This window comes from Zingiber officinale, chromosome 7B (genome assembly GCF_018446385.1).
Source record: "Zingiber officinale cultivar Zhangliang chromosome 7B, Zo_v1.1, whole genome shotgun sequence".
NCBI classification, from domain to species: domain Eukaryota; kingdom Viridiplantae; phylum Streptophyta; class Magnoliopsida; order Zingiberales; family Zingiberaceae; genus Zingiber; species Zingiber officinale.
The window spans coordinates 103,214,097-103,232,011 of record NC_055999.1 but is presented as its reverse complement, the minus strand read 5'-3'; the positions used below and the strand labels follow the sequence as shown (position 1 = coordinate 103,232,011).

General features: G+C 37.8%; 2 protein-coding genes across 2 annotated transcripts; both read right to left on the bottom strand.

The window, feature by feature from the left end:
• Nucleotides 1–528: 528 nt before the first annotated feature.
• LOC122006625 (nuclear transport factor 2B) lies at nt 529–12,748 on the bottom strand. Its single transcript, XM_042562192.1, has 2 exons — nt 12,332–12,748; nt 529–901 (listed from the first exon to the last, which is right to left on the bottom strand). Exons 1-2 carry the CDS (start codon nt 12,626–12,628, stop codon nt 827–829), a joined length of 372 nt encoding a protein of 123 aa, XP_042418126.1. The 5' UTR covers nt 12,629–12,748; the 3' UTR covers nt 529–826.
• Nucleotides 12,749–13,776: 1,028 nt separating this feature from the next.
• Nucleotides 13,777–17,709, bottom strand: LOC122006623 (small ribosomal subunit biogenesis GTPase RsgA 1, mitochondrial-like). Its single transcript, XM_042562190.1, has 5 exons — nt 16,895–17,709; nt 15,257–15,478; nt 14,713–14,904; nt 14,437–14,630; nt 13,777–14,135 (listed from the first exon to the last, which is right to left on the bottom strand). The coding sequence occupies exons 1-5, from the start codon at nt 17,555–17,557 to the stop codon at nt 13,976–13,978; spliced, it is 1,431 nt and encodes a 476-aa protein (XP_042418124.1). The 5' UTR covers nt 17,558–17,709; the 3' UTR covers nt 13,777–13,975.
• Nucleotides 17,710–17,915: the final 206 nt, after the last annotated feature.

The following is a 17,915-nucleotide window of genomic DNA, read 5'->3' as shown; positions in this document are numbered from 1 at the left end:
AGAGCAAATAAAATAAATGAATGTCAACCCCTTTTCGAGTCTTTAAATATAAGATTAGCTATTATTCCTAGTCGACTTTGAAGGATTTTGAATTGACTTGAAAAGTGCTGGCAAGATAACTAAAAGGCTGGTATCTAATGAACAAAATGATTTATTTCTTTCTGCCACGAACAGATTGCAGGGTGATTTAGTAGGCCCTATGTAAATTATTTCAACCTTATGTGCTGACAAGGGTTTCGGTCTCACCGAGCATAAACTTTGGATAGATCATCCAGAAACGAGTTCCAAAAGTGCTTACCCAAAGTCACCAGAAACCAGCTTCTTGTTGATGCAGATACCATGCAACTAGTTCTAGAAAGCTTCAACTGGCAAACAGAATCGGCTTATCCAGATCACTACAAGAAAGGTCAGGGAAAAAAAATATGAAACCAAACAAAGAATAAATAACAAAATAGACTGGTTATTGATTATAGAGTGACAGACATGAGACATTGGCATCAAACCATGGCATGACGTTCTCTTAAACCATATCAACAAGAATACTGTTTTATGCAACCAAATCTGCCAGATTCAAATAAGAACCTGCAAAATCTCCTCCAAATAAATAGCACATGATCCGTCTTAACAAGCAGAGACTCACAGATGCATGGTAAATAAAGGTCATGACTAAACCATTGTAGACCCTAAAGAGGTTGAACCCCACACGACCAAAGAGCAATATTACAGAACAAGCAATTAAACACAAGTGGACAATCAATATTTGTTCAATCCCAAATCCATACAAGTCGCTCAGCTACTGCCATCTAGTCCATGTGCAAAAGATTGCTCAGGCATAGTTTAGACGGAATATGTCATTCAATACATAGAAGCTTCCTTGTGGCGTTGGCATAAGCTGAAACATCTGCAACAAAAATACAAACCAATTAACTTGCATGAGTAATAGGACTGCTGTCAATATATGGCTATCACAAATTCCATGCACTGAGCCAAAATAGAAGATCAATAGCACCTTGTGAAAAAACAACAGTAAGAAATAAAGTCATACCAAGACTTTTACCAACAAAAAATAAACAAGAATTAGTATACGGCTATATCCAAAAAATGAGGCACTGGAGTACTTTGACTGATTGGTGGATCATGTGATCAACAATTTAGCAGATCAGGAACTGGTCAATTGAGCTTCTTATATTCCCGACTGTCCAAAGATCAAAGATTTAGGAAAAGTGACAATGATCAAAAATCAAATTGAACTAATGTTAAAACCTTATTGACACATGATTGACCCAGAGTCAACAAAACACTTTTAGTCGACTAAGGCTCATTTGCAGGCAAGTGAATCCACTCAAAGGCACCACTCTGGTCACTTACAACAATAAAAACTATTACAGGCACCATTCTGTTCGTTTGCAACAACAGACTATCACAGGCACCACATTTTAGGTAGTAAACAAATTGCCTCTAAATAATATCTTCAACATTGTAAATCAAATATCTAATTTAATGTGTTGAAATTCCTGGTATGACCCAATGTCTTCTTTTAGCATCATCAACCTCGCATTTTAATCTATTCATGCGCCTAATAAATTCTTCACCATGATAACCAAAGGCAGAAGAATGCCCATGCTTTATTATTATAGGAAAGTAAAACATGACAACGACAAAAATAATAATCAAAATGTTGGTGAAAACAATGCAAAATGGGGAGAAATAATAAATAAAGATTCAATGGAGAGGAAGAAAATAAACAATGCGAAGTAGATTCTCATATAGTTGAAAGGTGCCCCATTAGCTTATTTGCCAGCACAGTTTACAGCATATAGCTTAAGTCTAACTCATAAAATTGACAAGAGATAACATGCAGCATCAGAAAACATTATGAAAAAGCATTTCAATAATCCAATTACCCTTTTCAAATATTATAGCCGAAGCCAAGTTTAAAATAAGGATCATGCTTTGAATGATTAACAAGATTAGGTCACGTCATGAATGTTAGAAGATGATTCAGCAGATGATTGATGTAATAAATCATCACATTCTACCATGTAACAAGATTAGTACCATATAAGGTACAAGACAAGTTGAAATTCATGTATACTTCCAGAAATTGTAGCCATATACCACAATAATTGATTTATGAAACCTAAAAAATCGTTTTCATTTTCTAAACACAATGCCATAAAATTGCAGAAAATAGAATGTATTTGATAAATAAATATATTTACTTTCAACTGGACTTAATAATATCCAAATTATCAAACATATCCTGCATGGATTGAAATTTTAACTGAACCAAAGTTTCAGTAAAATTGAAGTACCACATCAAAGGGAAGCATCCATAGAGCTTAGAATTTCGTGGATTTGGAGAAGCATTCACATTTAACTCAGCCTCAATGAAACAATAACCGCTACTTCTAGTCATGTACAATGAGGCAGTGTTATTTGGAAAAAGAAAATGAATAGATGGATCAAAGGCAGATATAATTTTATCTCTTCCTTCTTTACTTGAGAGGATGGAACAGATAAAGACAGATGGAAAAGTTGGCAAACAAAAAGCCGTTGTCATCCCTTACTAGTTCAAGGATGGAAGGGTTAACATTTTTATTTCCAAATCACTCTTCGAATTTATTTTTATTGAATTCCACTTAATAACTTTACCGTTGCACCAATGCTCCCCTTCATCAAGGCCACAAAAAAAAAACTCCCTGATCATGCACGCAACAATTAACCATCTATTCTAAACATGCAAACAGATTATCATAGTATGTAAAAAAAACGTCTAAACCTACCATCAATAAAAATGTGAAGAACAAGCTTTGGTAGTCACACAGAAGAGGGCAATAACAAAAACATAGTGATGGAGACATGTGGCAAACTCCATTAAAAATATATAAGCGTAGACATACAGATTTTAAAACTCCACTATTAATACATATAAGCGTAGACATACAGATTTTAAAACTCCACTATTAATTTGGTATGTCTTGGAAGATGATAAACCTACTTGGGTATATCTTTTCCTAAGGGTCAAAAGTCTGTATTAAATGACCAACAATTCAAATATGCTTTAATTTCTCATGCTTAGAAAATTGTAGCTTGTAGCATATTTATGAGTCTTTTAAGTTTCCTATGTGTTAGTCTTTTAAGTTTCCTATGGGTCTTTATGAGTCTTTTGTTTTCAATGATTCTATCTACTAGCATTTATGTTGCTCGAGTCCTTTGGAGTCCTAGCATAAATATGTGTATTATTATAATGCTGAAATATGGAATAGATATTAAAGGTTTGAGAGTTCTCTTTGGTTGTGTGATACACTCCCTATGGTGTGATGACTAGAAATCTTTACGTGTGATACCTAAATTTCTACATTTTTTTATACAATCTCCCTATGGTGTGATGCCTAGGAATCCCTTTACCACTTCATTCCAAATTTCTACTTTCCAAAACACCCAATCCTTAATGTCCGTTTGTGCTACATCATTTTGGTATCAGAGCCTTTGAGCTTTAATATGTCTACAAGATCCCAGAGCAGCTTTAGAGGAAAGTTGGCTGATAATCAACTTGATGAGATACTTATTTGCGTGATGGAGCAACTTGATGGCATGCAAATTCGACTAAATGGTGTTAAAGCTATGATTTCTCAATCTAAAAGTGATCAAGTCCAAGGAGAGCATGGAGAAACATCTCAAGCAAACAACTTGATTCAAGAAGGGTTTCTAACACCTCAATAGCATCAACCTTTTTCTGAGTGGGCTAGAGGATTTCTTGAAGCAAAAAATAAACCAAGATGCTGTTAGAGATATAACTCCGCCCGTAATGAACCAGTTATGCGGATAAAGGAGGGTTGCGTTAAGTTGTCCGCCGGTGTTAAAACTATGACAAATATTCAATGAAGGGATTCATTAAGATGGTGTTTGATTTAGAGGTTTGGGAATGAGGGAATGGATTCATTCCCAAACCTTGTGTTTGGTTGATGGGAATGGAATCAAGATTTTGGAATGAAATCAAAAAATTTGAGTATGGATGAAACTCACCCCCTCCCTTGGGTTTTGATGCAATGGGAATAAGAATTCAGTTTTGGACGAAAATACCCTTAGTATATTTGTTCAATTTTTCTTTCATTTCACTCTCTCTCCTTGTTCTCTCTCATCATACTTTCTCTCTCCTCATTCTATCATCATATTTTCTCTCTCATCATACATTCTCTATCGTTTTCTCTCTGTATTCTCTCTCATCACACACTCTCTCTCATTATTTTCTCTCTCTTTATTCTCTCCTCATTTTTCCATCATTCTTTCTCTCTCCTCAATTTCTCTTACCATGCTCTCTCTCCATATTTTATCTCATCACACTTTCTCTCTCTTCATTCTCTTCCATCACACTCTCTCTCCTTATTATCTCTCATCACACATTCTCTATCATTTTCTCTCTGTATTCTCTCTCATCACTCTCTCTTCCATTATTTTCTCTCTCTTCATTCTCTCCTTATTTTTTCATCATACTTTCTCTCTCCTCAATCTCTCTTACCATACTCTCTCTCCATATTTCTCTCATCACACTTTCTCTCTCTTCATTCTCTTCCATCACACTCTCTCCTCATTTTCTCTCATCACACTCTCTCCTCATTTTCTCTCATCACACTTTCCCTCTCTTCATTTTTTCCCATCACACTTTCTCTCTCATCACATTTCCCATCACACTTTCTCTCTCATCACATTTTCTCACCATACTTTCTCTCCTCAATCTCTCATTTTCTCTCATCACACTTTCTCTCTCTTCATTTTTTCTCATCACTCTTTCTCAACACACGTTCTCTCTCATCGTACTTTTTTTCTTCTCAATCTCTCCTATCACGCTCTCTCTCCTCATTTTCTCTCATCACACTTTCTCTCTCTTCATTTTTTTCCATCACACTCTCTCTCATCACACTTTCCCTCTCTTTATTTTTTCCCATCACTTTCTCTCTCATCATTTTCTTTCATCATATGTTTCTCTCACATTCAACTTTATCTTCCATCTAATTTTTTCTCTTATTTTTCTCTAAGGGTAAAAAAGGAAATTTAAGTTCATTCTGATTGAAAATATCCAACTAACCAAACATTATTTTTAAGAATGATACCCAAGCTCATACTCATTCTCATTCTCATTCCGATTCGTAGGAGAGAATCAAACACCACCTAAATTATTGTGTTAATGCTTTGTTGTTCCCCGGAAGGAACGCATTGCAGGGTTCAACTGTAACATCTCGGCAAGGACCGCTACATCATCAAAACTTGAATGTAGTGCTAAATATGCAAGTGTTCGCATTGCAGGGTCTAAACGAGCCCGAGCTCGCTTAACGAGTTAGGCTCGTTAACTTTGATAATCGAGCTAATAACGAGCCGAGCTCGAACTGTTCGCGAGCTTGATAATTCTAAAATGAACCGAGCTCGAGCCTTGTGATAAAAGATCGATTCGAGCTCGAGCCAAGCTCGAGCCCGAATATAACTTAAACGAGCCGAGCTCAAGCCTAATACTGTTCGACTCAGTTCGGCTCGTTTACATCCCTAATTATAGCATATTTATGAATCTTTTAAGTTTGAGTCTTTTAAGTTTCATATGTGTCTTTAGAAGTCTTTTGTGTTTTTAATGAGTTTATCTACTAGCATTTTTGTTGTTTAAGTTCTTTGTGAGTCTTAGTATAAATATGTGTACTGCCGTAATGCTGGAATATAGAATAGATATCAAAGTTTTGAGATTTCTCTTTGGTTGTGTAATACAATCTCCCTACGGCAGCCTAGGAACCCTTAAGTGTAATACCTAAGTTTCTACATTTCTTTATACAATCTCCTTGGTGTGATGCCTAAAAACCCTTAGGTGTAATACCTAAGTTTCTAGAATCCCTTTACCACTTCATTCCGAATTTCAACTTCCAAACCACCCCCTCAATCTCTGCTTCTCTGCTTGTGCTGCATCACATAGAGTGAAACATCTCAATGCTGAAAAAATAGTGATCCGGTGATAAGGATCGGGGGCCCACATAGGAAGGGGTCAATGACACAGGAGAGTCAAAGTCCCGGCTAAGCAGGGCGGGGAAGTCGCCTGGGCGACCGGCCGGAGTAAATCCTGGTCCGGCGCATAGATAGCTCGACCTGGGGTCGAGCTTCCGATGCTCACAAGCTCCCTTATGAAGGAACCGCCGTGCCGAGCGGCCGATCCGCTCGGCCGAACCGCGGATCAACCAGATCCTACTCCCGTCCGAGTATTTGACCAAGCGGCCTTCTCGCCCGGTCCGATGCGCATGCACATCCAAGCGCCCTGGAGGCCGAGCGTGCATTCCGTCCAGTGTATTCAATAGCGGCGAATAGCGCGCTACGACCAGCGAACGCTGCAGAGCGTTCGCTGAATCGCGATTGTCCCGAATAGCCCACGCTATTCGGGACAAAAGCGTCGATAGCGCACATAGCGTGCGCTATCATGCCCTAGCGCCCCATAGCGGGCGCTAAAATTACAAATTGCCTACCAATAGCTAGGGCAAAGGTGAGTCGAATCGTGACTGTGGCAGAGGCGAAGGTAGGGCAAACTGCAGAGGCGACAGGCGGCGATTGGCGAGCAGCGAGCGGCGACCTGTGAGTGGTGGCGAGGGACAGCGATTGGAGGTAAGCTTTTCTCCTTCCTTTCGTTTTCTTCGTTTAGGTTTTCCTTCTCGTTTTTTTTCTCGAAGGAGCAAAAACGATTTCGCGATTTCCAGAAGTCGGGCATCCGGATCGATCGCTGGATCGATCCAGACCCGGATCGATCCAGCGACCGATCCAGATCCTTTCTGTTCGAAATCTGGATCGGTCGCTGGATCGATCCAGACCCTGGATCGATCGCTGGATCGATCCAGATCCTTTCTGTTCGACCCTGGAAGGATCTGGATCGATCAAGCGACCGATCCAGGGTCTGGATCGATCCAGCGACCGATCCAGATCCTTTCTGTTCGACCCTGGATCGATCGCTGGATCGATCCAATTCCTTGGATCGATGCAATGATCGATCCAGATGCCCTGGATTGATTTTTTTTTTTTTTTGCTGATTTGTTTCTAATTAATTAATTATTTATTCTGATTTTTTTCTTTTGTTTTTCTAGGATTTTGATTGTCTAGTTAGAATTTGCAATGTCTACGAATTTATCAAAAAAAGATAAAAAAGATATTGGTTGGAAGTATTGTTATCAAAATGAAGGGGAAAAAGCTGTTCGGTGCAAATTTTGTCATCATATATCGAATGGAGGGATTACTCGCTTGAAGGAACATTTAGCTCAAACTCATAAAGGGGTTGCACCTTGTGTTAGTGTTCCGGATGATATTAAGAAAGAAATTAGAGAATCACTTGACAAAATTAGAGCATCTAAAAGTAAACAAACTGAATTGTTACGAGAGATCGGTGAAGGTCCCCAAAGTATGAGTACACAATCATCAAAAGTTGGAAGTGTAGGGGGAAATTCAATTGGATGTTCTGGATCTGGTAGTGGTGAATCAAAAGGTAAAGGTACTCTTCATGGGTTTGTTAGTTCCGAACCTCGACAAACAACCCTAAATTCGACATACAAAAAAGATTTGTTGGTTGATGTGAAGCGTAGAATTGGTCGTTTTATTTACTCTGCCGCACTTCCGTTTAATGTTGTGAATGATCCTTATTGGCTACATATGGTTGAGGGCATTGCGGAATATGGAAGAGGGTTCAAGCCTCCTTCAATGCATGAGTTAAGAACTTGGATACTTAAAGCTGACGTTGATGGCATCAACCTAATATATGAGGAGCATAAAAAGGCATGGAAAAAATATGGATGCACTATTATGTCCGATGGTTGGACGGATGGAAAGAATAGAAGTTTGATCAATTTTTTAGTAAATAGTCCCGCCGGCACTTTCTTTTTGAAATCTATTGATGCATCAGATTCTATTAAAAATGGGGAATTGATCTTTAAATATCTTAATGATGTTGTTGATGAGGTGGGAGAGGAAAATGTAATTCAAATTGTCACGGATAATGCTTCGAATTGCATTAAGGCGGGGAAAAAAATTATGGAGACTAGACATAGAATTTGGTGGACACCTTGTGCGGCGCATTGCATTGATCTAATGTTGGAGGATATTGCAAAGTTGAAGATTTTTTCTGACACAATTGAGCATGCTAAGATGGTTGTGAAGTTCCTTTATGGTCATGGGACTATACTTTCTTTGATGAGAAAGTATACAAACGGTAAAGAAATTCTCAGTCCCGCTGTTACTCGCTTTGCTACTTCATTTCTCACTCTTGAGTATGTATAAGGTTAAAAGGCCACTTGAACAAATGTTTGCTTCCGAAGATTGGGTTAGTTCACCACTATCTCAAACAACTCAGGGGAAGGTCGTGAAGAGAATTGTTATTAATGATCCCAACTTTTGGCCACATGTTGCATTTTGTGTTAAGAGTGTTGTTCCTCTTGTAAGTGTGTTAAGGGAAGTTGATTCGGAGGAGAGATCGGCCATGGGATATATTTATGAACTTATGGATAAGGCAAAAGAGACAATAAAATTTAATTGTGGGGGAGTTGACAGAAAATACAAACCCATTTGGAAAAAAATTGATTCACGATGGACTCCACAACTTCATCATCCTCTACACGCGGTCGGGTACTATTTGAATCCGCAATTGCGTTATGAAGAAAGATTTTCTTATTGTGATGAAGTTAGAGATGGATTGTATACTTGCATGGATAGGATGTTGTCTTCTGATGATCGTCTTAAAGCAAACATCCAATTGGACTTATATAATAAAGCTGAAGGAGAATTTGGAACTCCAATAGCAAAACGAACAAGAATGTTGCGAACTCCGGGTAAAATTTTCTTCTTGTAACCGTTCTTGTAAAATTATACTAGCATTCATATTTTAAAATTATATACATTCTTGTAATTTTTTTTAATGTTATTACTTATTAGTCTCGTGGTGGGAACGTTTTGGAAGTAAGACACCCGAGCTTACTACATTTGCAATTCGAGTGCTTGGTCTCACTTGTAGTGCTTCGGGATGTGAAAGAAATTGGAGCACTTTTGAATCGGTGAGTATTCGAAGTTTCTAACTCTACTTGAATTTTAATTGTTTTATAATTTTCATATCATTGTTTATTTATATATATATATGTTTTCTTTTTTGTAATATTAGATTCATACAAAAAAGAGAAATAGGCTTGAACCTGCAAAGTTGAATGCGTTGGTGTTTGTGAAATATAACTTCAAGCTCAGGGAGAGAAGTATTAGGAGGAGAGACAAGATTGATCCCATTGTAGTTGATGAAATTAATTCAGATGATGAATGGATAACTGAGAAAGAAAGTCCAGTTCTCCCTGTAACTACTAAATGGCCTGAAGATGATGAATTATTTGAAAGTGATCCTATTGTGAGTGTGTCATCTGCTACCTTTGAAAGTCTTTTCGACTCAGATAAGCGAGTCGAAGATGTTGAGGATATAGTTGAAGTTCCTCCTACGAATTCAAAAAAAAGAGTTGCTGAAAATTCAAGTAAGCACTAAGCATATGCAAATTATTTATTTATATCTACTTCATCTATAATTGATTCTTAAATGTTGTATCTCTTATATAATAGGTGGAAGCAAAGACAAACAAGCAAGGTTGAGTCTTGTTGATGTGGAAGATAATCATCTTGATGCTGAAAATTATGGAGTAATTCCAACTTTTGATAGTGGAAATTTTCCAACCATAGACACTATTGATGATGATAGTGATATAGAGTTGGATGATACTGATTATTTTTAAGTTATGTTGTTTTAATTATAAGACTTTTTAAATTGTTGGTATGAGATATTTTGACATGTAATGAATTATTATGATTAATTTTAGGTTATGTTATTTTTATTTTACTTATATAAGTATATTTTATTTTTTAAAATTTAAACATTGACGTGCACGAAAAGCTTGCGCTATACGCTACGCTATTTACGCTACGCAATGACAAGACAAAAACGCTATGAACCAACGCTACGCGATTTAAAACACTGATTCCGTCCAACCCAGTAAGAGACAAAAGACTTAGAAGAGGACGAAAAGGGCAGCTAGGGATATCATTCTCGAGACACCTGCCGCCGACAAACAGCATGGTCGGCGGCCGGGCCGTACCGAGGATCGTACGGTGGAAGTTTCCATTGTCGTGGCAGAGATATGCTCGGATAGTTGCGATATGGCGTCAGGCACGCTTTTCTGACACAACCATTCTGAGGTATGCTTTGAGGAACGTGCACGCCTCGGGAAGCATGCACGCGCCTCTCCGGGGTCCTATATAAAGACCCCCGGACTTCAACGGAGGTATGCTTTATCATCTACTATAGCCACAGTCTCGTTATTTTGCCTCTGCTTCGTCTCATCGTTGCTTGACTTGAGCGTCGGAGGGCCGTCGCCGGGAACCCCTTCCCGGCCCGGCTTTGTTGCAGGTTCCCCGGAGGTCCACGTCACTGAGGAGATCACCCGAAGGCAGCAGAGGGCGTCACGTCCTCATCGACTTAGCGCTCGGACATGATCAAATAGTATGGTTAGCATTTGGAATTAGGAATAGGTAAAATTTGTTTGAGTTATACATCCATCCATCATCAAGCAAACATGGACAAAAATATTAAAATCAAACTAAACTCCTTTCACCCCTTTATCTATCAATCAACTCCAGCAGTTCATCTATCTTGCTATCCATTTGCCTAATAAGAAAGACTAAAGAAATCTAATTCATATTGTATGAGGCATCCAAGAATTTTGGGATAGATTTTGCTTGTTTTTGATACAACAATCACCATTTCCGAATTGTTACAACATTGATGATCAAATGCTCATTTAGGAGACTAAAGATGCATTCTGTTTATGTTAAATAACAGTGTTTCAGCTAAGGTAATTCCTTCCCTCAAAAAGATTTTCATATATGATATGGAATATTTATGTATTAAATGAAGTTAAAATCGGCTAAGATAAATAGTTCAGGCAAGAAGCCAAGACATTTTATGTCCTGAAGAACCAAAGCAGTTACAAACAAACATATATTTCTTGAAAATTAAAAATTGATCATAAACAAAGCCAAATCATCTCTATACTTTGATAATGTAATAAAATTTCAAAAAAAAATTCTGCGGTTTAACATTCTGTGGTCAAATGGAAAACCCAGCTGCACAAAGCAACTAGTTTCAAAATATGAACTGGAAGCATTAATAAGAGAGACATTTGTAAAAGGAGTCTCAGATACAAATGTGTATACATCATGAAGAATAGTTGCTGATGCTAAAGAACAAGAAGTAAAGGTTTGATGATAAATTGGACTGATGCATAGTCTGAGAATTGTTAAGGATAGAAGAAAAAAATATATCATAACTACATTTTGTTATATTGCCTTATTAATTTCAGGCAAATTATCTAATTATTGACAGTTGACCAATGTACAAAAGCAGATGTGAAGTGCAATCCAAGACAATATAATGTTTTAAAAAGTGGGAATTAAATTAATCATTCCCCCAAATCTGTAGCAATAGAGCGAACAGTTCAAGACAATATAATGTTCCAGAATAAGTACTACTTCAATTAGACACTAAGGTTTTAGAAAGTTGGACTTGAATTAATCATTTCCCCAAATCTGTAACAATAGAGTGAACATTTCAAAACAATATAATGTTTTCCAGAACAAGTGCTACTTCAACTATTTCCAAACGTTAATGGTGCAAATTATAAAGTCAGAGTCTATGATCAAGAAAACATAGAAATAAGTTATATAGAAGGGTAATTAGGCAGCAAATTGATATATGTTGCAAAATTTGCAAATTTCCTGCCTCTGAATTAAGAACAGTGCAATTTTGTTCTATAGTTGTGTGTTGATCATAGATGGTTCCTAAACATGATGAGATGCCTTTCACTGATGACAGCAAAGTTAATTTGGGTAGCCATTTATTAAGAAACAATAGCAATCCAGAAAACTCCAGACGTTTTTATTTGATCTAAAAGAACAAAAACTAAGAGAAGGATAGACGAAGTAAGAAACAATAATCTCAGTCCGACCTAACGCCACAAAAGAATAAAGAAGAAAATTTTATAAGAGCAACTAGCACTACAATTAGATTAGATAGTAGCACACGTAGGGGAATCATAAATTCGACATCCTCTCATAAACTTAGATCATTCAAAATACTTGATCATTGCAGAAAAGAACAATAGGTTAGAAATTATAATAAGGGAAGTTTGGGTCCCTAATCGACGACCTAAAATTTAGCCGATTATTAAAGGTGCAAAACCCAGGGAGTCTAGTAGATCTTGATCGGATCAAATAGGAAATCCCGCAGAAAACATACCTGGCTAAATTTGAGTGCGTGCGACTCGCCACCGACCTGGAGGGAGCCGCTGACGAAGACGAGCATGCCACCGGCAGGGCCGGATGGCTGGCAGTCGACGGTTGTGATGGCGTGGGCGCACTGTTGGAAGGGAAGAGACGTAAGCTTCGCGACGATGGCCGCGGCGCCTTGGATCTTATCGCCCTCGAAGGTGAGCATAGAGGCGTCCTGGTAAAGGCCCCCCAGCGCTACCCTGTTGCTGTCGAACGTCCGGTAGTAGTGCTCCACGAAGGCCTTCGCTACCGCATCTGGGTCCATTGCTTCCGCCGACGACGGTGAAATCTCGTCCCAACTCGTCCCCTCACTTCCGCCCTTGAGTTTATAACGAAGCGTGAGAGAAGCAGAAGGGGCGTTGACAGCTGAGATCGCCTTGCTTAGTTTTCTATCATCTGCCGCGGGTAAAACTTAATCAAATCATGCAACGGCCCGGCCCATTTAGAAACAAACGTCTCTGGTTCGTTCGTTTTACATATGACGATATAATGTATTATATTTATTATTATTATTATTATTTTAGTTTGTTCCTTTTAACTGGTAGCGTAGACAAGGATATTTTTTTTAAAAGATTTTCTATAAAAGATTCATTTTTGATCGTATAATCCAAAAATTATTCCCAGTTGTTAATGATTACTTATAAAAGAATGGCTATCCACATTCGATACTTTTAAAACATTATCGGTCAATTAAGAAAGCGTTTCTATGTGGAAATTTTATGAAAAAAAACCTTATAGAATTTGCATTTTAGATAAAGAACCCTATCTTTATTCATTCATTTCATGAACCCACCCAAGTAAATGCATGATAAATTATGTCAACCTGAAAGGTGTTAATAACACATCTGATTCACATGAATGCCTATTTTTTAAAAAAAACAATAACGATTGGAAATGAAATTTAAAATATTGATTATAATAGTTCCCTTGTAAACTTGTTTCCTTTTTTTGTCAGGTTTTGAGATATTGATGTTTAAAGCTAATGTCCAAGAAATCAAACAAAGTAATATCATTATTCTATTTTATTCTCCAAAAACAACTATTTTATTATTTCATTCCTTGGGAATTTGATTCCAAAAGTTAACTCTATTTCATAAACCAATGTATTAAAGAAAAACAAAGGCAGAAGAGCTTAAGATGCACACCATCTATAGATAAGCTGGTAATTGGGTATATGCACTCAGAGCTCATTTGACTGTAAGAACACATGTTTAGTAGCTATTTGCACTCATGGTCAACGAATAATTTTATCATCTTAAGTTTTTGTGCATAGATATTGTTTGTTTGGTTGATATGGTTGTAGGAACATATTAATAGAACTAGTTGGGTGCCTTCATGGCAGGTAGTCAGTTTTTTATTCCATTATGTTGGCAAACATACTGAGGCATGTAAAAAGAAAATACTAGTGAGTTGTTGTCGAGAGTAATAGGAGTAGCAAACTTTTATCTCATTATGTGGAATCAGCTAACATGTACTACAACTAATAAGCACATTAGCCTATTCCTATGAGGTCATAATAGGAGGTAGTGTTCATACCTGGCCGTTCACTATATATACATAACAAAACAATGTAATAGCTTCCATCTTAGAGAGTTATGTCTGGTATCCAACCTCACTTAGCACTTTCCTCTGACCAGTAGTCCTCTAGATCTTCAAGATCATCAATATCATCAAGAATAGACTGGTTCAGCCTCTTCCTTGATACCCTCCTATGTTTTTTAAGTTCCAAAAGAGGTTCTGCTTGCTTGACACCCATTTCACGCACCTTGTACCTGCAAAACTTGTCAACTTATTTCATTTTACTCAAGTGTTAAATGCAACTACGATATTAAAGTCATCCAGACATGGAATTTATCCCTTTTATAATACTTCTGGGGCAACAAACTTTATATTCATGCATGGATATAATGGCACAGGTTTTAAAACCATAATATAACTATCTAACTTGATGCTTAGCTAGAGTTCATTTAGTAAATAAAAAGCAACTATCTGACTAACAATGGAGCTACAAAAGTTGTGTGTTAGAATAAACTTGGTCGTACAGACCAACCTTTTTTTCTCTACAATCCTTACCTCACTTCGCCTTCTCTCTTTGTTCCTATCGTTCGTAATTGGAATTCCTCTCTGATTCTGATCTCATCAAGTAATTGTAAATAATATGGATATCTTTCCCAGTCTGCCTTGATAATGCATCCAGGTTCACCAAGGTGTAAACAGTCGCTAAATGCACATTTAAGGGGGTCGCTAGCTTTGCGCATCGTTCTGATCTGAATACATCAAAATAATGATGAATATCAACCAAAATAACAGCAGAGAGCATCATGACAACATTCCATATTCAAACAGAACCTCTGGAAATGTATCTGCAAGAGATCTCTTTGTAACTTTCATCAGACTAGGCTGGTTAAAACCAGGAGTGTCAGCAAGGTAGCCTCCACCAGAAAGCGGGAGCAAAGAAACATGTCTTGTAGTGTGCTTTCCTTTGCCACCTTTAGACACATTGCCAACACGTTGTTCTCCCAGCCACTTACTTCTTTCATACTGAAAAATTATGTAAAGTTCTCTATCAGATCATTTATGAACTATAGAATAATTGATTATTAGTTACATGTAATAACACTCTAATTAATTGATCTGTTTACATGGATGAGTGAAAGTTATGACAAACACACTCAAATATGAAACGACCACATAAATCTACCAAGCGACAAAATTCACATAAATCTACCAAGACCACAATATTATCATATATCCTTCCTGTTTGACAAACAAGGTCTACACATCATGTAATATACAAAAGAAATAACATGCAAGAGTCATTCATAACAATTTTGAAGCAACCACAAAAAACAATATATGCAAGAATGATAAGTAATAAGAAAAAAATACCCACATGCTCAAGTAATTTCTTTATTTCATCTTCATCAGAAATTCCCGAAGTAAGCCTCAAGGAGTTGATAAGACTGGACTTCCCAACACCACTTGGACCAACAATTACAGTTGTTTGTCCCTTCAATATGTCCTCAAGAGCAGCCAATCCAGATTTCTGATCAACACTGCAAAATAAAGGTTTGTAGCCCCATCCATGTAACCTTTCTTTCCAGGCGGATAAAGTCTGCATCATATGTGCAAAGCCATTATTGACTAAATCTAAAGATCGTTTATTATGACTATAACAAATAATACAATTATATTGCATTCAAGGATGACAATTCATCTTCAAATTTAAATAAAAATAAAATATAATCAACAGAAAGCGAAGGGTCTTGGGTAAGACTTAGTGACGTACATTTTGGAAAGAGTAAGATCCTACAATAGTACAATCTAACCTTTTTTAAAAAAAAATTATGTTGAAATACAAAATTTAGAATGTATCACTTGAATATCACAAAGTACATTGTTCAAGTAGAATATAGCTGTTTCACACTTTTTTAAATTTAACTATAATGTGTTGTTTCAGTATCATAAAATATTTTTCATTTATCTAAATTTGATGAACTTGATGATAAAGATCAAAACCTTTTCTACTCAGTAAGTTAAAAAGGTTTATCAAGTTATGGGATAAATGATTCTGCAGATCAAGATATTACCAAGGATCGGATGCTAGGTTCATGAAATCCTAGCACAATTAAGATCCTACTTGAGAATTTGATTAGGCTATTTGCATTATAGGATTGTAAGATCCTAAGATCTAGAATGCAAATGTGGCAACCATGATGCCAATTTTCAACTGATTCCTTCTGCAAAGCATATTTCAGCTTTAAGATGGATGTTTCTACAAAGGTAATCATGGTTATATAATATGTTCAATAGCATCTAATATTCAATTATCCTTCCTGTCTTCATTACAACATCTAGTCAACATATCCATGGAACAAGGCACATTTGTCTGCAAATGCATCTACCAAATCCAGCACAACCTCTTTATCAATGCCCAAACCATTCATAAAATCTACTGAAAATCCGTGATATTCTTTTCCACAGATCACCTTGATGATGGAGAAATTATAAACCATCTTGCAATATCCTCATTGTTAAGTCTACTTATAGTGATGGGTCTTGTTCTTCTCAGGAAGACCGACAATTTTTTATTATAAAATACTAGATAAATAGGTCCATTTTAATAGAGAAAGTGCTACTATAAGTTCTCTCCAGCTAGAATGTGCAACAAATTACCACATGGCTATTAAATATGGCCATGTTGTACTCGCTTCATGGATTTGTTTCACATCAGTTTTTCATGTGTGTGTTTCAGTGCTAACTCTGAATATAATCATGCTAGTATTCTAAGAATCAGTGGACACGCATTGAACCAAGAAGCTAGTTCTGTTGTTAAGCAGCGCTACTTTGCACAGAGCAATAGACTATAGTAATGCATAAACCTCGGCCATAAACAGTGAATTTGACAGACTGATTGAGTATTTATTAAAATGGAAGTGTGAACACATAAACAAACAATCTAAATGTGATGATCAGTTAATAAAAAAAATAAATCAAAACAAACATCGAACAAAGCTAGCTGCACTCAAACCTCGTCGTCAACGAGCTCCAATTTATTCATGGCTAACGTGAGCGGCAATCCAGTGGATTCTGCTTCAACCAAGAACCGAGTTAGCGTGAAGGGCTCAGGCTTTGGCTGATCCATCGAGAAAAGCACCAATAGGTGATCAACATTGGCCAGCGGCGGATCTAAAATCTCTGAGTTCCGCTGAAACACGTCCTCGATCATCCCCCTGCTGTCCACCCAGTCCACGGAACCGACAAGCACCTTGTCACCAACGAGCACCCGCCTCTTAATCTTTTTAAGCAGAGCCCTGACGACGCAGAGCAGCTCCCGCCCAATCCGCGGATCGTCCCCGAAGAAGCCAGGGTTCTCGGGGGTTCCCCCAACAGACTCCACGATGACACGCATGAAGTTAGCCTGGGCGGCGGCCACAAGGCCGACGGCCTGGGAGGGGAGGAGGTGGTGGCGACGCTCGTCGTTGGAATCGAGCGTGGAGGAGGTAGAGGGGATGTCCTTAACGGTGTCCCTGGCCTTGAGGAGGTTCTTATCTGGGGCGGGCTTACGGGAGGTATCGCGGGAGAAGGAGGAGGAGAGGGCGGCTGTTGCGCGTGAGGGGACTCGACGGAGGAAGGCGGATGCCGGCGGGAGGGCCTGGAGGCGTAGGGCAGCAAGGGAGGAGAAAGGTCGCATCGGAGGGATGAGAGAAAAGCTAGGGTTAGGGAGTTTCGTCGCCGGAGTGAAAGAAGGCAGCGAGTGGAACTGGAAATGGGCGGAGGAAGCCGGGAAGGTTCTGGACTAGAGCCCCCGACTGGTTGTGGTTGGTCTGTGGCGCTTAAAGCCCAAACCCGCCCACGGATGACGGATGAGCACTATAGAGCAAATTTTAAAATGACCCTCAATATTTAACCAGGTTTTAATGTACCCTTCAATATTTTATTAATTATCAAAACTACTCTCTAATATTTTCTATTTTATTGATATGCAAGGGGTTAATTATAAATTCTCTCATTTTTTTTTTAATGATGTACCTATGTAAGCCTTGGACTCG